The sequence below is a fragment of the Eulemur rufifrons genome, chromosome 6 (genome assembly GCF_041146395.1).
Source record: "Eulemur rufifrons isolate Redbay chromosome 6, OSU_ERuf_1, whole genome shotgun sequence".
Classification (NCBI taxonomy): domain Eukaryota; kingdom Metazoa; phylum Chordata; class Mammalia; order Primates; family Lemuridae; genus Eulemur; species Eulemur rufifrons.
The window spans coordinates 31,850,318-31,870,941 of NC_090988.1; the positions used below are offsets into that span (position 1 = coordinate 31,850,318).

The 20,624-nt window shown below is 40.6% G+C and overlaps 1 protein-coding gene across 1 annotated transcript in view; it reads right to left on the reverse strand.

Moving 5' to 3' along the window:
- The window catches only part of ARHGAP42 (Rho GTPase activating protein 42), a 266,391-nt gene extending 251,037 nt beyond the window's left edge, over positions 1–15,354 (reverse strand). Inside the window, exon 1 of the mRNA XM_069469030.1 lies at positions 14,715–15,354. Coding sequence (XP_069325131.1) covers positions 14,715–14,868 — 154 coding nt within the window. The 5' untranslated portion in view covers positions 14,869–15,354. The remainder of the gene's footprint in view (positions 1–14,714) is intronic.
- Between the last annotated feature and the right edge of the window lie 5,270 nt (positions 15,355–20,624).

Below are 20,624 nucleotides of genomic sequence, written 5' to 3' on the forward strand. Positions count from 1 at the left end.
TTAGCTTGAGCTAACATATGTCTTGACAGAAGTACCAGGCACAATCTCAAACAAGAAACACGTCCAAGCCATAACCTAAGGGAGAGTATCTTTCAAGTGACACCTTGCTTCTGCATCCTGGTTTCATCCTCTCTCATCCCTTATCAGTGGGTGTCACAAAACATCCGCCATGAATATGCACAGAATTCTAATTTCCATTAGAGCAGGCTGAGGAAGGAGGAAGACTGCGGAGAAAAGGACGTGCACCCGTGCACCCGTGCACCCGTGCACCCGTGCACCCGAGAGTGTAAACTGGACAAACCTGGACGCCCTCATTGCTGCTGACTGATCTTCCTTGTCAGGATTATTCAGGATCTGTATTCTCTTTCTTTACCCCCTGAGGCTGGTCTTTTCCAGCCTTTGCTTCCCTTTCCAAGCTGTCCCCAAAGTCCAGACTTCCTGTCCATTGTTCCCTACTTCCCTCAGCCCCAGGCCTGAGCTCCCTTTAAGCTCACAGATCCACTAAGAAATTTTTTTTTTTTCTTAAATAATCTGTTTTGTCTTTAGGGTCCCATCCAAATACCCTCTCCTGGTGATTCTGACACCAAGTCAATCGGACCACCTTTCCTGAATCAACTGGCAAAAAGGCCCAATTCAGTTTCTCTCACAGAGCCAACTGAACCTTCCGCTTCAATTCTTAACCAGATGTCCTTTATTCCCTGTAATTCCCTGCCCCCAGCCCTCCAGGAATGGCCTACCAATCTCATCATTTTCTTTTCTCACCAATAGCGGCTAGGATTATCTCACCTTCAACATATTACCTTTATAAAACATCTGTGCAGCATAAGCGACACCTAGGAAAGTGCTTTTCTAAGCCACTGTCTGTGTTCAATGCACAAACCAATGTGGAAAAAAGTTCTCTCATCTGGAGAGTTTGGCCTGTTCATTTTGTGAAATTTTGTGAAATTATCCAAATATCGATTTCAATTCTGAGAAGTGCAAGTTGTGATCATCATTTTAAATAATTTTTATAAACCACTGACCTGAGCCAGCAGAACTGAAGCATCAGCAGGTATGTCCATGAAGTCTCGAAATCTATGCTCCCTGTTCATGAAGCCCTAAATGCCAACTTAATACTTTCTTGGTTCGCAAATCAAGATAGATAATTATTTGTTCTTTTTTTTAAAGGCAAATTAAAACCATGCCACATCTTATAATCATTTCCTACTAAGTAGATTTAATTTGGGCAACAAACAGGTCCATGCTTTAATATTCAATTAAAGCATTTCCATTTCAATAGTTTTCATTTCCAGGGAATGTGATAATATGACAAGAATCTGTTAAAGCTAAATCTTGAAAAAAGCTGAAATCATTGGAATTACAATGATCCTGCCTAAAGCAAATTAAAAATGCTTATGTTATTATGCATTTTTTCTATTAGCCCCACAAAAATCCTACAACGAATACAGGCCAAATGTTATTCCATTTTTGCTGAGACCAGTAGCTTGTGCCATTGTACTCATAACACTAGCTAATGGCAATGCCAACACTAGAACAAAGTTCTACTAACTGGTGCTGTCTGATACCCCCTTGATTTACCAGTCCGAAGAGTGAGCAGTGAGAGACCAGTGCAGTGCACAAAAAGCCTGCTAAACACAATAGTAAGGGGCACACCTGTAGTCCCCATCTCTGGCTCATTTACTCCAGACATTCAAAATCCTCCTCCACCTCAAGCTCTTCTTAGTAAAATGTAAATTGGTTGAAGTTCAGCAGTTACTGAGCATCCACAATGTGGTAAGAGCTGATTAGAATACAAATATGCTTGGCACCTACAAGTTGATATTCCAAAGACTGAGTAAAATACAGGCAAACCTCCTTTTATTGTGCTTTACAGATACTTTTTACAAATTGAAGGTTTGAGACAACCCTGCTTTGAGCAAATCACCATTTTTCCAACAGCATGTGCTCACTTTGTGTCTCTGTGTCATATTTTGGTAATTCTCACAATATTTCAAACTTTTTCATTATTATTATACCTTTAAGATGATATATGATCAGTGATTTTTAATGTTGCTATTGTAATGGTTTGGGGATGCCACGAACCACACCTATCTAAGACAGTGAACCTAATCAATAAATGTGTGTGACTGTGTGTGTGTGTGTGTGTGTGTTCTGATTACGCTACCAACCATCCATTCCCCCATCTCTCCCCTTCTCCTTGGGCCTCTCTATTCCCTGACATACAACAATATAAAAATTTTGCCAGTTAATAGCCCTACAATGACCTCCAAGTGTTTGAGTAAAAGGAAGAGTCTCTCACTTTAAATCAAAAGCTAGAAATGATTATGCTTAGTGAGAAAGGCATGCCAAAAGCTGAGACAGGCCGAAAGGTAGGCCTCCCACACCAGTAAATCAAGTTGGGAATGCAAAGAAAAAGTTCTTGTAGGAAACTAAAAGTGACACTCCAGTAAATACACAAATGATAAAAAAGCAAACAGCCTTATTGCTGATATGGAGAAAGTTTTTAGTGATCCGGATATAAGATCAAACCAGCCAAAACATTCCCTTAAGCCAAAGCCTAATACAGAGCTAGGCCCTAACTTTTTCAATTCTATGAGGGCTGAGAGAGGTGAGGAAGCTGCAGAAGGAAACTTTGAAGTTAGCAGATGTTGGTTCAAGAGGTTTAAGGAAAGAAGTCATCCCCATAACTGAAAAGTGCAAGGTGAAGCAGCAAGTGTTGATATAGAAGCTGCAGCAAGTTATCCAGAAGATAGAGCTAAGATAAGTGATGAAAGTAGCTACACTACACAAAAGATTTTCAATGAAGATGAAACAGCCTTCTAGTGGAAGAAGATGCCATCTAGGACTTTCATAGCTGGAGAAAAGAAGTTCTGGCTTCAAAGCTTCAAAGGACAGGCTGACTCTGCTGTTAGGGGCTACAACAGCTGGCGACTCTAAATTAAAGCCAGTGCTCATCTACCATTCCAAAAATCCTAGGGCTTTTAAGAATTCTGCTAAATCTACTCTGCCTGTGCTCTATACATGGAACAACAAATCCTGGCTGATGGGGCAGTTTACAGATAATTTACTGAATAGTTTAAGCCCACTGTTGAGATCTACTGCTCAGGAAAAAAAGATTCTTTTCAAAATATTACTACTCATTGACAATGCCCCTGGTTGCCCAAGGGCTCTGACGGAGAGACCCAAGGAGTTTAATGTTGTTTTCTTGCCTGCTAACACAACATCCACTCTGCAGCCCATGGATCAAGAAGTAATTTGGATTTTCAAGTCTTAGTATTTAGGAAATACATTTGATAAGGATATTGCTGTCATAGACAATGGTTCTGCTGATAAATCTGGGCAAAGTAAATTGAAACCTTTTGGAAAAGATTCACTACTCTAGATGCCATTAAGAACATTCGTAGTTCATAGGAGGAGTTCAAAATATCAGCATTAACAGGAATTTGGAAGAATTCAAGACTTCAGTGGAAGAAGTAACTGCAGATGCTATGGAAATAGCAAGAGAACTAGAATTAGAAGTAAAGCCTGAAGATGTGACAGAATTTGCTGCAATCCCAGGAAAAAAGTTGAACAGATAAGGAGTTGCTTCTTACAGATGAGCTAAGAAAGCAACCACCACCCTCATCAGTCAGCAGCCATAAACATCCAGGCAACACCCACCATCAGCAAAAAGATTATGACTCACTGAAGGCTAGCATTTTTCAGCAATAAAGCATTTTTCAATTAAGGTACATGCATTGTTTAGACATAATGCTATTGCACACTGTGGTGTTATGAGATACACATATACACACACAAATATTATGTATATGTAGGTTTTCATCCAGGGTTCCTGGCTCATTAGCTCCCATAGGCCTTGTTAGAGTCTTTTGTTACAATGTTGGGTGCATTAAGAGCAGCCTCAGGGGACAGAATCTCTGGCTTTCTCCTTCCCTCTTTTCACCTGCCCAGGGCAGGACTCTAATCTTCCCCCATCTTTCTGATTGGGGGTCATAAGAGCCTCATTCCAGAGAGAGTTCTGCCTCATACCCTGAAGCCCAATCACATTTCAACATGGTTGTCCATAAAAACCCAAGAGGGCAGGGTTCTGAGAGCTTCTGGAGAGCGGAACAGGTGGAGCAGAACAGGTGCAGGCGTACAGGAAGGTGAACACCAATCCGCATGCCGGGATGGTGGCGCACTCACCCCACAGGACTAAGCTCCTACAATCGGGACCTTTCCAGATCTCACCCTGTGTATCGCTGCATCTGGCCATTTACTTGTCTGCTTTAGGATATCCTTTGTAATAAACTGCTAATCATTAAGTAAATGTTTCCCTGAGTTCTATGAGCTGCTCTAGCAAATTAATAAACCTAAACACGGGGTTAAGGGAACCCCAATTTGAAGCTATTTGGTCAGCAGTTCCAGAGGCCCAGACTTGCACCTGGTGGGAAGGAAGGGTCAGTCTTGAGGACTGCACCCCCAACTTGTAGGCCCTGATAGTATCTCCAGGTAGACAGTCTCCAAATGGAAATAGAAGACGCCCAGCTGGTGCCCGTTGTGTGGTGTGTGGGGAAAACCCCACATTTGGTCACAGCAGTGTTCTGTGTTGATTGTTGTGGTGAGAGAGCAGAGGAAAAACACAGACTGAGGAGAGTTGTTCCTGAAGCACACACTTAATGGATTATAGTATAACGTAAACATAACTTTCATATGTACTAGGAACCCCCCAAAATTTGTGTGACTCACATTATCGCTATATTCACAATATTGCGATATTCACTTTATTGCTGTCCAGGCAGTATCTCCAAGGTACGCCTATATAATAAACAGGGACACATAGGGAGAGCACCATGTGACAACAGAGGCAGAGATTGCAGTGATACATCTATAAGACAAGGAATGCCTCGGGTGGCCGGCAACTACCAGAAGGTAGAAGAGGCAATGAAGGATCCTCCCTGGAGACCTCAGAGAGGGCATGGCCCTGCTGACACCTTTATTTCAAACTTCTGACCTCAAAAATTGTGAAAGAATAAACTGCTGTTATTTTAAGCTAAGAAAAAAAATTATTATGTATACAAACTAAATGTGTTAATGAAGTCAGAGAAAATCAAATGTTAAGATAGTTTGGCGTATAGAATTGTAGGGCTAACAGAATGGTAAGATCTTGGTGGCATGAAAAAATGGGAAGACTTAGAAGGACTCCAGTGTCTCTTGATAAACTGACCAGGTAAATGAGGATACAAGTGAACAAAAGAGAACACAAAAAGAACAAGCTGGAAGGGAAGGAAGAACTTCTTTAATAGTTATTGACAGATTGAGCCTAAGAGTGTGTGAAGCACATCTGGGTGGTTACATCTCCTAGGCTAGTGAAAATCAGGCCCAGAGCTCAGGAAAATGAGGTCAGGCCTGGGACCCTGGGAGCAGATGTTATCATACAAGGAAAACAAACAGTGAAAGGGCTAAGAGGAATTCTTGTGCACCACCAACATTGAAGGGAGAAAGAGAAGAAATAAAATGAGAAAGGAAGAGGAACATCACATACTGAGAAAAAGGTGTAGCAATGGATCTGAGACTAGGTAAGTGATAATCTTAGAAAGGGTCGCCCCTAAGGAAAACCAGGATTGCCTTGAGAAGTCCCTTCTTACCTCTTACGTGGTTGACATCATTTTTTCATGGTAAACAGCTTTCCCAAATCTTCTTCAAAAAGTGTGCCCCTTAAAAAGTCACATCTATTATCTCTTAAGCTGACAATTTTTAATGGGACCCATCTCCCTCAAATGTTCTGCAACTGACTTTCAAAACAGCTGGAAGGCTGGCCTCATAGTCCTTTGATTCTCTGGGGTCACAGGGCAACGTTTTCCTACAACGCAAAGTCTGATATAAGCTCCAAAACCATAATATTTAAATTGTTTTCACAACTAATTTTAATTTGCCACCCCTTGCTGTCGCCTTGTACCACCACCTCCTCCTCTTTTTGGGGGGGGCCAGGAGGGCATATCTTTCATTCAGACATTTGAAAGAGTAAGGAAATTAAATAAATGAAGAAATTCTCATAACAGCAAAGTAAAATCAATTTACACTGCTCCCATTTGAAAAGGGATAATACACTATACAGAATACTCATTCCTATTAGTGGCTTATCACTCCCCTCCACACACAGACACATACCAGTTTTCTAAATTATATCATCCCTTTTCCTGTGTACAAAAAAGAAAACTGAACCTGGGCCTTTCATTTGGATAAGCTCCAGTATATGTTTACACATGAGGTAACACTATTCGGCATGTCTTTCATAGACTAGCAGGCGGCATGGCTTTTTAGATTTGTGTGAGGAAATATCATAAAAATTCCACTATTGAGGAATGTGTCTAACTTCCAAATGAAGAGATAGCATTCCATGTCTACCCAGTTTTTCCCAGAGTAACACCAAGATTCAGGGAGAGTGCTATTAGTGTAGCAAGGTTATATACAGGCAGCATTTTTTCCCATTTTTTTTCATATCACCTGACATTGGGAACCATCCCAGGAGATGGTTCCCTGCCCTTCACAAATTACAAGACGCTTTCTAGTATACGAGCAAGAATCAGCCAAATCAAATAAGCCAACAACATAAAAAATGCCATGTTTTGGCATTTTAAAAAAAAAATTAAAAATAGGGACTTTTAGAGCCAGGTGCAGCGGTGCGCACCTGCAGTGCCAGCTACTCAGGAGACTGAGGTGAGAGGATCACTTGAACTCAGGACTTCGAGGCTGCAGTGAGCTATGATCACGCGTGGGAATGGCCACCTGCATTCCAGTCTGAGCAACATAGCAAGACCCTTCTCTTAAAAAAAAAATAAATAAAAAATAATGAAAAAATAAAGACTTTTACCATAGAATCTAAAAATTGGAACTAAAAAATCTGTGATAGTTGATAGAAAATAATCTATAGAATGCTAATTATTAGTCCTATGAGAGCCATTTCTCATCATGTTCCATGTAAAACTTACATTAGGAGAATTAAAATTAGGGCCTGTTTTTCCTCTTTTATACATTCGCATCTCTGTAAAAAGAAAAAAGCCTGGGAAAACTGGCAGATTATTAGCTGCTGGAAGGTACCTTACTATTCCACAATTCACTTTTTCTGAAGCAAATCACAGTCCTTATGCACAGTACTGTCTATGTGTGTTCCACCATAACACTCTCTTTAGTATTATAATTGGATTCTTGATAATGAATCCGAATACTGCAGATATAAAGAATGGAGTATTCTGAGTAACCAAATATTCCAGTTAGATCTAATCCTAGAGAGAAGAATCCGCATTACCAGAAATATCTAGGCTTAAATTTAAATTCACCTAGCCAAAGACAAAACTGTTAAAATAATTACATCCCTATTGACTGCCCTTTTATCATCCTGCTCCTTTTTTTCCTTTGCTTCAAGGGCCATTAAAATGAACAAATATTATGTAAGTTGCTACGCTTATACAAAAATCAGCCATTCTGACTCAGAATATGGCAGCTGTAAAAGATGAAGCACAGCTTCCGTGCCCTGAAGAGCCAGGTGCTCAGCAACTGGTTTTAATTTTCAGGATGAAAATCGGCAAGAAGCAGCCCTTGGATGATGGCACCTGATCCACTGGGGATACACTCCAAGGATTATTAGACGCTGGGCAGAGGTTCAGCAGGCTGGAGGAAAAGGAAAGATTGGCAGAGCTGCAAGCTGAAAATGGTGGGTGGCAGGTGGGACTGGGGGAGGCTGGCACCCGCCTAGAAGGCTGAAATGAGCGGAAATAACCATCCAGACAGCAGGGAAGGCTCCGGCCAGAACAGGTGGTATTCACAGCTCTGGCAAGAAACAATATTCGTGAAAGCAATTCAAGACTAAACAATCCCCCTTTCCTTCAACCTTTTCTTATCCGTCTATAATAAATATTTAATTGTTGCAGAACATTAACTGAATGCAGCTTAATGTCCTGATTTTTTAAATCTAATATTTCTAACATTTTTAATCTAATCTTTTCTGTGATATATCTAGAGAAAAGATGCCACTCTCAATATATGCATTACTTTAAAAAAAAAAAGGCACTTGACACCAAAGCACTACTAAATATAAGCTTTATTATTTTGATAATCTGAGTAATGCTCAAGCATCATCATTAACACAATTAACAGTGTACTCTAAGAAACGTTAATAGCTGAAAGGATGTTTGTTAAGGCAGTTTTTCGGTGACTTACAGTGTAGGGGTGACCTGAGCTGGCCACACTCTTGAAGTACCTCGCTCGTAAGTGTAATGGGAGGTGCTGTGCACAGTGGTTATGGCTAAGCCAGCTTCCTCCACTAGACAGGAACTGTTTTCTCTTCCCATTCCCTGACCTTCTAACCTAAGGGAGCCCCTCAATTACTACCTGCTGAAAAAGGAAACCCAGCAGAAATAAAGATACTGATAAAGGGCACCCAGGAATCTCATGTGGAGCCTGAGAAGAGAGGTAGATGGAAGTAATCAGGCAGCGATTAAATTCCACTCTGACTAGCGAGCGCCAAGGCTCCCATTTAAATTAACACAAGTATAACTACTTTTACTCTTAACATGTCTCTGAAACAGAGCCTTAAAGTGCCACATTCCTCCTCATCTAGCAGTTCCTGAAATTAATTACAGTTCATTTGAAAGATGCAGTTACTTCTGCTCATTTAACTGGAATTCTAATGATGATGAAAACCAAATGAATGGCTGAAATAATTATACATCCACACCTGTGATTAGGCTGCCCCACTACACTAGCAAAGCCACCTCAATGGGATAAAGAACTCTTGCAGCACAAACAAGAATCTACACGGAGTTCCACGTAAACTAAATAAAACCTAGGTGCAAATTTAAATAACCAGAAATAGCCTAACGCAACAGCAGTTCTCACCAAAAGCTGAAGGATGACCAAGTAACTAGTGCAGTAACTATGGAAGTCTTTCAAATTTTGTAAACTTGCCTTTCTCCCCCACACCTCATTTAATTCCTTCCCTGTGCCACCAAAAATTCTGGTAACAAAGTGGGCCTTGAACATACACACAAAATAGAGACTGTCTTAAAGGTGACAAACTGGGTGAAAAAAGGACACGATGAGTTTGTGAAACACAGCAAATGGAAGGTGGGGGCCCTTCACATTTCAGTGTGGTCTTTGCACTTAGGGTTTTTCTTTTACCATAAACACCTACTTAATCCCCAGATTATAAGTGTATCATAGCAGACTTCAAACTGAGGTCTGTGGACACTAAGGGTAGATACCTCTAAGAAATTGTGTGTTTCCCTCTTGCTAATGTCTTAATCAACTGCATATTCTACATCAGCAACATGCAAGCAACCAACCATTCAGATCGGTGCCCTCCTTTTTCATGCCATGGTCACTAGCGCCAGGAACTACTGCTTCCAGACAAGGCAATATGACCAATAAATAAATAAAGCTTGTCAGAGTGGAAAGGCCATCACCAGGGTGAGAGTATTTTGAAGAATAGTAGTTTCAACTAAGAAAAGTAGTAAGAAAATGAATCAACAACACATAAGATATCAGCAGTCTCTGTGTGAGAGGAAATTATTTTCAGCAAAGCCACATCATCCATTAGATTAATTACAAGCAGTTGACAAGTTTTGTATTAGTCTCACAATATTGATTATATTTACTTTATAAACTGATTTGCTTTTAAGATTGTATGAATGTTATAAGCATAAGAATTATAGTTTCATGCTTGTATATATAACTATCACAAATAATTAAACCTATACTAGAGGCCATTAATATTTTTTTTCCTTTAAAAGAATACTAAACATGGCCGGGCACAGTGGCTCACGCCTGTAATCCTAGCACTCTGGGAGGCTGAGGCAGGAGGATTGCTGGAGGTCAGGAGTTCGAGACCAGCCTGAGCAAGAACAAGACCCCGTCTCTACTAAAATAGAAAGAAATTATCTGGCCAACTAAAATATATATAGAAAAAATTAGCCGGGCATGGTGGTGCATGCCTGTAGTCCCAGCTACTCGGGAGGCTGAGGCAGTAGGATCATTTAAACCCAGGAGTTTGAGGTTGCTGTGAGCTAGGCTGACGCCACGCCACTCACTCTAGCCCGGGCAACAGAGAGAGACTCTGTCTCAAAAAAAAAAAAAAAAGAATTCTAAACATACAAGTTTAGAAACAGTACCCAAAGGCAGACCAAACAACTGGCCAGTTCTAGTTTAAGGTAATGAGAGGAAGACCATAAAGGAGGGACAGCCAAGATGCTGCAGGGCAGGGTGTAGAAAGAATGTTGATAACGCTCTCCACACCCAATCAAAAAAATATAATTCTATTTTTTTCATTTTTTAATTGACAAATAAAAAGTGTAAATATTTATGGTACACAAGATGATTTTCTTTTTAATTTCTGTAGAAATGGGGTCTTGCTATGTTGCCCAGGCTGGTCTCAAACTCCTGGCCTGAAGCAATCTTTCTACCTTGGCCTCCCAAAGTGCTGGGATTACAGGCATGAGCAACCACTCTGGGCTGGTGTTTTGATAAATATAACATGATGTTATGTATATTTGATACACTGTAGAATGGCTAAAGCAAGCTAATATAAGCATTACCTAATATACTTATCTTTGTGTGCATAGTTAGAACACTTAAAAATCTACTCTCTTAGCAATTTTCAGTTCTATTTCTGTCTATTCTTTTTCTCTCTGTCTTCTTTTTTTGATCTGTATTCTCGTTCATTCTATAATACAGATAATTCTTTGAATTCAAAAGTAAAAAGACAAGAAAAAGTAAAGGCTAAATTATACGAGAAAGCAATTTTGAAATGTTTCTTTGGATATGATCCATAAAAGGAGAAAAATAAGCAAAAATAACATTAATTCACAGCCCAAATTTTAAGACTGACACCTGTAGAACAAAGTTCAAAGAATAACATTCCATGAAAAGGGGGAAGATTTTGAGTCATATAACATGAACTAAAACTCAATTCCCCAGTATCAAGAATATTCTTAAATATCACTGATCAAATGTCTATACAGCATGTAAAAAAATGAACAAATAATCATAATAGTTAGATTTCTACAGATTTTTCCTTATTTTACAGGAAATTAGGTGTCAGAGAAGTAAACTTACTTGCCAACTATAACACTGCACTTGACAACACCAAAATTCAAACACAAGTCTAGGTCCATACACTTAATTAACTAGCATCTTTTTTTCATGATGGATATGAATATGAAAAATAATGCATTTTTTAAAATGGTATCTTACATATATTATTTAAAAGTGAAATCATCTAGTCCAATTGAAATCATCTAGTTCAACTGAAAAGACCCTTCCAAATACTTTAGTTTCTACTAAAGAAAGTACATCTTAGCCAGGCACAAGGGTCACGCCTGTAATCCCAGCACTTTAGGAAGCAGAGATGGCAAGATCACCTGAGGCCAAGAGTTCAAGGCTAGCCTGGACAACATAGCAAGACCCACATCTCTACAAAAAAAAATTTTTTTTTTTAATTAGCTGGGCATGGTGGCATGCTCCTGTAGTCCTAGTCACTGGGGAGGTTGAGTCAGGATTGCTTGAACCCAGGATTTGGAGGTTGTAATGAGCTATGATCATTCCACTGTACTCTAGCCTGGGCGACAGAGTGAGATCCTGTCTCAAAAAAACACAAAGAGGCCGGACGTGGTGGTTCACGCCTGTAATCCTAGCACTCTGGGAGGCCGAGGCGGGTGGATCGCTCAAGGTCAGGAGTTCGAGACCAGCCTGAGCAAGAGCGAGACCCCGTCTCTACTATAAATAGAAAGAAATTATCTAGCCAACTAAAATATATATAGAAAAAATTAGCTGGGCATGGTGGCGCATGCCTGTAGTCCCAGCTACCTGGGAGGCTGAGGCAGTAGGATCACTTAAGCCCAGGAGTTTGAGGTTGCTGTGAGCTAGGCTGATGTCACGGCACTCACTCTAGCCTGGGCAACAAAGCGAGACTCTGTCTCAAAAAAAAAAAAAAAAAAAAAAAAAAAAAACACAAAGAAACTACATTTTGAGACATAGATCAAGGAGCATGTGTGATTCTTATTGGACAATCAAGCATGTATTAAGTAAGATAGTGCATACCAAAACCTTCACCAGAAAAGTTACCAAGGATAAAAATAATATCAGATGCTTAGAAATACACTGATGATAGTCAGCTAAGCAAGGTTACATTAAGAATTTATTAATTATTAATGGAAACAACTAAAATAAAACTAAAATGGATAATGGATATGGCTATTGAAATCATTGGTAGAAAGTTAGGGAAGGTGAAGGCCTCCTCAGGCAGGAAGGAAGAACAGGCAAGAGGGACAGGACTAGGGGAGGAGGTCTCCCTTACTAGAGTGTGCAGGCCCATGGCACAAGCACTGCCATGGGGCTGGCAGAATGTCTGGGCCAGAGGTCAGGGTGGGGGCAGCCAGCGATAGAACTAAGCAGGCTTCAAGTCCTTTAGACACACTTCTTCTACCCAAGCAGTTGCAGCCTGTCCTCGGAGCATCCTCCCCAAAGGACAGAAGGTAGCTTGGTAGGAAAAAAGCAGTGCTATCATGTGACTTTCAAGGGTACCTTTGCTCTAAAATCTCTCCCATTTGGCAGCTGATGTTAGGAATTCCTTCACCAAGGAATAAAACATTTCCCTTCCACAATGAAAGAAGTAAGAATCAAATGTTAAAGTAATACACTCTCAATCACAAACTGAAGAATCCTAGAAAGACAGTAGGTTGTCATGGGTCAGAGAGTAAAAAAAAAAAAAAAAAGAAAGAAAAGAAAAAGAAAGACAGCAGATTGTATATTTACGTGCATAAGACCAAATTAATAATGCAGGGCTTTTATCTTCAAGGATCTTACAAGATTTCTTCACTTATGAATGGAAGAATAAACCTGTAAGGGTGGGAATCACCTGATTTTTACAAGGCTAGAAAAGAATCATAATAAAGTATGTAATATCACTCCTAAAATAATGTACATGTCAGAGCATTTATCATAGCTATGTTAGTATTTTCAACTTCTGAAACACTAAAGTTGACCCAAGCAAAGTGGAGAGAAAAATGTACAACATCTGGCAGCTCCAGCAAGAACTGGCTTGGCATTGAGCACTTTGAGATGCAGAAGCTCTTCTTGAAGAGGCATCATGCACTCTAAGATGCAAAGAAGTTCGTCCTGAGACCTCAACCAGCATCTTCAAACCAGAAGAAAGGAGAGTTCACATTTGTCTATATACACGTGGAAAACTGCAGATAAACCATTTACACACAAATCACGGTAAATGCCATTATTAGTACTAGCCTCAAACTCAGGAATTAAGTGAATATGGGCATAAAACATTTCTCTACTCTAGTTAAATAACACAAGCAGCTAAGTAAATGTTTTAGTATTTGGGATGGTTAAAATATATTTTGCAGCATGTTAATTTCAGGACATTTTGCTAAGCTCCATCTTCACCATTAATATATATTTTGAAATACAGATCAGATGCTAGTGTTTTCTCAGTTTTTGGCACACATACATCGCTATCACGTTGCTGACCTTGCACTTGACATAGACAAAGATGCTGCCCTATATATGTCCTGTGGATAACTAGATCACCCAAAGGCCTCTATACCTTATGAAAATACCTCATTCACCCAGCCATAAGAGGACAGATTCCAGGGCTTCATTTCAGTAGCCAAAGCATGCAAAAGCCTCTATTAAGATGCAAATAACTTTCACAGCGTTCTTTGCAGATGAAAAAAGAAGAGAGGAAGAAGGAAGGAAAGAAGGAAGGAAGGAAGGGAGGGAGGAAGGGAGAAAGGAAGGGAGGAAGACAGGAAGAAAAGAAAAATAAATACATTTTTTAAAAGATGCAAATACGTCCTGAGAACGGTAACAAGTTAAGCCATAGAATTTAGTCTCCCCACTCAATTCTCTGTATGTGAAACTCTTGAGTTTCAGATACTCTTTTAGGTCTTAGTAATTGAGGGTGAAGATCCGGAGAATGAAAAGGGGAGGAAAGAAAATTCGGTTAGGAGGTGTACGGGAAAGGAGGTAGGAGAAGCACCTAAGGGTATTCTTTGCATGCTGTAGATCACTGGAAGTTCTAATTGTCCTTTAGCCTTTGAACTTTCATACCAGTGACACACCCAACACCATACACAATGCAAACCAAAAATTAAGAGGCACAGAAAACTCGCAAAGAGTTAAAAATCCGCAGGTGCCATGCTGTCTTCGATCATCTTACAAAATTGCAAAACTGCAAATGCATATTTTTTTAAAAGCCAACTCAATGACTGTGCCCAATAAAGAGCCACTGGTGTACGTAGGAAATTAATAATTTTCTTTGAATACCACTAAATAAACCAGCTTAATTTTATCCTTAAGAGGAACTCTTGATCCCTTCTTAAGGGCTTTTTTAGTGTTCAAACTAGGCACAATAAATGTACAGAAAAGAATAACAGTCCCCACTTTCCAGGAGCGTTGCACAGAAAGATGACTCTGAAGGACTTTCCTCAGGATAAACTCCAGTGTTCAATAGAGAACTTTCCCTTCCCTGTAGATCTGGAAGTAAATAAGTAAAGAACATCTAAGAACAAACTTTGTTGGCCACCAGCAGGGGAGCTCTTCAGCTTTTGTCCCCAAATCCATTCAAACAAAAGAAGCTCCGACTCCCCCATCCCACCCCTCGGATCCGCACCCCGCCGTGACTTTCCAGATCTCGAAGCCCTCTGCCCGCCAGCCCTACTTACTCCTCAGCGCCCCAATGAGCAGAGAGCCGTCCTTAATGAGCTCTTTGATGAACTTGTTGGTTCGCTCCAGCTCAATCTCGTGACACTGCAGGCGCTCCCTGAAATCTGGGCTGTCCAAGTAGGAATCGCTGAACTCCAGAGTGGGCAGCCCCATGGCACAGGCACAGCCAGCGGCGGCCGGGGACACGTCCGGGCCGGCGGTCAGGGCGGGAGCAGCCGGCGACCGCGGCCGGCGCTGGGGACCCGCGATCGCGGGGAACGCGCTGGGACGCAAGGGGACGGCGCAGAGGAAACGGGCCCCGCGCGCCGCGCCGCCTGCGCCGGGCTCAGTCTTCCTCCCCCGAGGCCAGGCGAGCGCAGGCGCGGGCGGCTGGCCGAGGCGCGGGTCCGCTCAGGTTGTTGTCATCGGGGCGCATCGTCGCTCCGAGCGCTGGGGTGGCGAGGCTCCGGGCCGCGGCCGGAGCAGGAAAGTTTCTCTGCCGGCGCGCACACTTCCGGCAGTTCCACTCTCCAACTCTCTTGACAGTCTTGGCGCTGTGAGCCAGAAGCGCCCAGCAGCGACTCTCGCACGGCCGGGGAAACCCTCCCCCTCGGCGGACGCAGGCTCAGAGAACTTGCAAATCGGGCCCAGGCTCGGAGACCCTCCTCCCCATCGCCGCGCTCCCACCCCGCCCCTTCGCCCATTTACCCTCGTGCCCCCACCCGCCGGCCCGCACTTGGCTCCGGGGCTACCCGCGCTGCAGCGGCGCGATTGCGCTCCTGACTTCACCGGGGCGTTAACCCTGTCCCCTCCCGGACGCCCCGTTCTGGCCAGCTGGTTGTGTCGCTTCGGGGTCCTCCGCTCCCCAAAAGGGTCTCAAACTCCCAGCATACCTCCCTTACCAGTCTTCCTCTCCACCCACTCCCTAGAACTGTCTGGGAGAAAAACCAACTTTAACTTTCCCTAAAGTTTGAATATTTTGAAACCTGAATGGAGGTGCTACTGTCTAGCGTTAGTTTAGATTATACTTCACATTTCCCCACGAAAAGTCCTGTCTCTTCCCGGCCTGTCAATTTCATCGCTCCAATTTCATTAAGGTGTACTTCCCCCCCGCCCCCCTGCCCAGTTGCTGAGAAGGTGGGATGATTTTTTAAGTCATTCCTACCCTGCAAGTACACACCTTGGACCTAGGTGCTCCTAACTTATAGTAGAATACCTATTTGCATCACAATATTAGTATCGCCTTTTGGTACCTGGATGAAATTGTCCTACAAGGAGGGAGATTTTCAAATCAAAGTGGGCTGAAGTTTCAAATGAATAGTTAATTCCTGCCAAGAGTCATTACCCTTCCTCTGGTATAGGTTCACCTAATAAATTTCTGTTCTCTTAAAATCTTGTCAGTAAAAGAAACTGCTGCTTTATATCTCGTCCTGACATCGTCTATAGCATTTCTGAGAACTCAGTTATTTTTCTTAAGGATCTGCTTTTAATGTGTATGTTTTCATTGCTTTGTCCATTTGAACCATCTGTTGAAAAACTCTTCCACAGATCATGGGAAAAATTCCATTAAAGTGCTTTACATTTTTCCCAAATAAGTTTCAGGGACTGTCAAGAGTTCAATTTTTAAAAAAAATACATAAACATGAAAAATAGCATGTAAACCTAAGGCAGATAAGATCATGTAAACAGTATGTTTGATGACTTGATTTCAATTCTTCTGGACCAGGAAAATCAGACTTAAAAACCTTCCATCCATATTTATATCATTATTCCTCAACATATTGGCAAAATTGCCAATCACCATTACAGTCATTTTAACTCCATGTGTTGAACTTGTGTCTGTCAATTAAATACTCCTCAATTGGGGGGCTAGTTGAGGGGGAGGCAATAATGCCATATGTTAGTTCATGGAAGTACATAAACAGCAGTGAGGTGTTTTTCACATGAAATAATTTTACATCTACTCATCACATTGCCTGAAAAACAAAAAACCAGTCAGGCCAAACAGTTTCCTTTCAACTTTTGCCAGGTTGCTGTTCCTAACAACTAAATCCAATGCCAACTGCTGAGATATGAAACAGGATAAAATATAATAATGTCTTCCTGTTTTTTATTAAATCAAAGTTCTGTGATTAATTCTTTAAAAATGCATCAACAGTCTTTTGATAAGTAGCACTTAATATGTTGGGTGTCAATTTTCAGCTTTCTTTTAAAGTCCTACGTGCCAGGGCAGATTTATTGTAGATTCGAAGATATGGGTTATCAAATACCCATTCATGTATGTAATTACATGTTTTATGCCTACTGTCTACATTACTAGGATCTGGGCAGAGAAGTGATTTATATAGAGAGATAAATAAAGCAAAGCATCGTACTTGACCTCAAGTCATTCTCAGAAAAAAATATGTAGAGAATGAGTGCCCGTATAATGTGAGGCAGAATATGCCATGTTCCAGAGCCTCACACTCATGCTGTACCAATAATGCACTGATGCAGTTATCAATATGTTTCCACTCAGGCCCATCATGGCATTTATATAGAATTAAGATTTTTCCTCCTCCCTTTCACCCATTAGTCCCTAAAGTTGAGTATGTTATAATGGACTTATTTCGTGTAGGTGTTTTCAGGGTTACTCATGACTTATTCCTATGATTCATACTTTAATTATACCTGCTAGTCAAGCTTTCTCTTATGCCACATTAACTCAGCTACTTGAGAGAAACCAGAAATGGTTTTGCTTTGAGGTGAACTTACTGTCAGTTTTGAACTGTTGTTTTCGTGTATTATTCTCCCTGGCATGATAACCAGATTTTTTCCAAGAGAATAGACTTTCTAAGTAAAAGATCGTCAATATCTGCAAACTCATTTTCATAGGAAATTTTAATACATTGAAATGTAGCTTTTCCAAAAATTTCCACTTCACAATACATGACACTGTCAGCTGCATGGTGAACTTCTCAAATCATACTGGCTGACACACTCTTTGTCATGCTTACTGGCACAGAGAAATGTCTGTTTGTTTTCCTGATTCTGAAATGGGATGTGTCAGTCTTTGTTTATTTTTAAAAGCAAATAGGTAGTAAGGAATAGTACACTAATATTTTGTATTTTTTCATCTGCCTAAAACTTTTTTTCTTCACCTGGATCACATCTGGCACTTAAGCCTGGTGCTTAATATACATGCTCAGTAATTGTTACTGTCAAGTTATTATTACTTTTCAATTAATTATGTAGATTTAGGCCTTCCAGGCTCAGATATTCTGAAACCAAGTTTAATCCTGGAAAGAGATGACTAAACAAAAAGCAAGCGTACCTAAAAGGATTGAACATTCTCTTCAGCCCTTTTGGCGTGAGGATGCAGTGACTTTGTCACTGCTTGCATTCCACCTGTACGTTATCTTTTCTTACAGCATGTTCCTTGACAGTAGGTTTTGCATCATTTGAGTTCAACCTTACATCATGTCGAGAAAAACAATATTGAACTCAAATGAGCAAAACACATGATTCAATTTTTAAGTATTTTTATTGTGGTTAAATATATGTAACATAAAATTTACCATTTTAACCATATTTAAGTGTACAGTTCAGTGGTATTGAGTACATTCGCATTGTTGTGCAACCATCTCCACCATCCATTTCCAGATCTTTTTCATCTTCCCCATCTGAAACTCTGTTCCCACTAAACAGTGACTCCCTACTGCCCCCTCCTCCCATCCTCTGGTAGTCACCATTCTACTTCTGTCTCTATGAATTTGGCAATTCAGGTACCTCACATAAGTGGAATTATACAATATTTGTCCTTTTGTGTCTGTCTTATTTCACTTAGATGATTCAATCATTAATAAGAGAAGCAAAGAAAACACAAAAACCATATACATATACTTAAAACCATTTGAACCTACCTAAATTTTTGTATCAGTGGAGTTTCTAAAATATTCTTCTGCCAGCAGAAAAAGGAAGTTCAGATTAAACCCTTGGATAGCAGGTATTCTTTATTCTGCCTCATTAAAAATGTAATTATTATTTACTTTTGTCCTACACAATGCTCCTAATATCACTATTTCTGGTAAGATTGGTAGGTATACGACATTGTATTCTCTGATGGGCAAGTGTAAACATCATCAGTGACAGCGCCCTATGTGACTTAGTAACATTGTCTTTTGCAGCTAAAAATGCTCTCACAAATACAGAGCCCCTCTCAAAAGCACACAGCTCTCCCTGCTTCCTTTCCATGGTTGTCATGAAACACAGACAAATTCTAAATGTAGCCTGGGTTGAAAAAGAAACTTCACTTTGTCTGGGGGTAGGAAATGGGAGTCTTTCACAGGAAGAGCACGGAACATAAGCCACACTGTGTGAGTCTATGGATTCCAAGAGTTCATTATCCAATAAACGGACTAAACAGCAATGGTTGGAAGACCGACAAGTTTAATGGTTGAGAGATGAGAAGGAGGAGCTTAGATGAGAAAAGTACACATGAGATTGGGGAAGAGATAGGCAATAGATTAAATAAAGGAAGGGAGCATACTATATAATTTCGTTGATGAGGTAGGAATCCAACATAATTCTGATATTTAAGCTTGTTTATGTATTTATTATTATTATTTTTACAATTATTATTTTGAGACAGAGTCTCGCTGTGTTGCCCAGGCTAGAGTGCCATGGCATCAGCCTAGCTCACAGCAACCTCAAACTCCTGGGCTCAAGTGATCCTCCCGCCTCAGCCTCCCAGAGTGCTAGGATTACAGGTGAGAGCCACCGCGCCTGGCCAATTCTGACATTTAAGCCTATATACCTCAGAATTGTTATCTTTTTTAGAAGAACTATACATAGGTTCAGTTTTCTATGCTGAGTTTGAGGTAGAGTTAGAATAATTAAGAGGTGCTATCTGAGGGAGGAAAGTGAAACGCAAGACACTCAGGTTTGTGAGTTAGCTTAATAGAGGGGCCATCAAAGCAACAAGTCAAGACCATCAACCAGGGGGCAGAAATAACTGCAGAGGGTGGAATTTGTTCTGTATGACGACATGACTTCTGAAGTCCTTCCAAATCTAGTTTATTAAGATGACAGATTTCTGAAGAACAGGATGAAGGAAAAGAACAGAAATCTCAGCATGAAACACTCATCAACTAACTACATGTGTGAGGGGAGGACAGTAAGAGTTATTAATTGATTTAACTTAGGAAATATTTAGGGGGCAGGATATAGATTTTGATTTCCATTTAGTGTTGCCCCCTTGTGGCAAACCATGGTATTTGCTAACCGACAGAAAACCATAAGAAAGCACAGAAAAAGGACACCAAAAAGAAGCAGCACCTCCACGTGCTGGGCACGACACTCAGAGTTCTTACGTATGCTGCCTCATTTAAGCTGCTCTACGAGCATGTGAAATAGGTATTGTTTAAGTCTTATTAACACCATTTTTAACAGGTGGGAAAGTTACAACTCAGTGTGGTTAGCTTCCCTAAATTTACATAGTTAGAAGGCACTGGAGTTCGGATTTCAATCCAGGTCTAACTAGCTAAGAAGGCCATATGGAAAAATAAATGCAGTCAACAAATATTTAAAGGTATCTACTATATGCCTGTGATGCTGCAGATGCTGGAAATACAAGAAGGGTAAGCAAAAACTCGCCTCAATCCTGCCCTAATTAAATTTTCAGTCTAACGAGTTATAGTAGAGACATTAATCAATTGGTCACCCAAAGGCTTTGTGATTTGTGATATTAGCTTTGTGATTTAGGGTGATTTACCTTTTAGACTTTACAGCTCCCCCAAATATAAAATTAGAAATGATAGTGATAATGATAATGACTATCATTTATTAAACGCTTACAGTGTGCCAGAGACTGTTCTAAGCTAATAATGAAATGACATGCATTATTTCACTTGGGTCATTTTTAGCTCTAGACTTGGGACGTTTCTATGCCT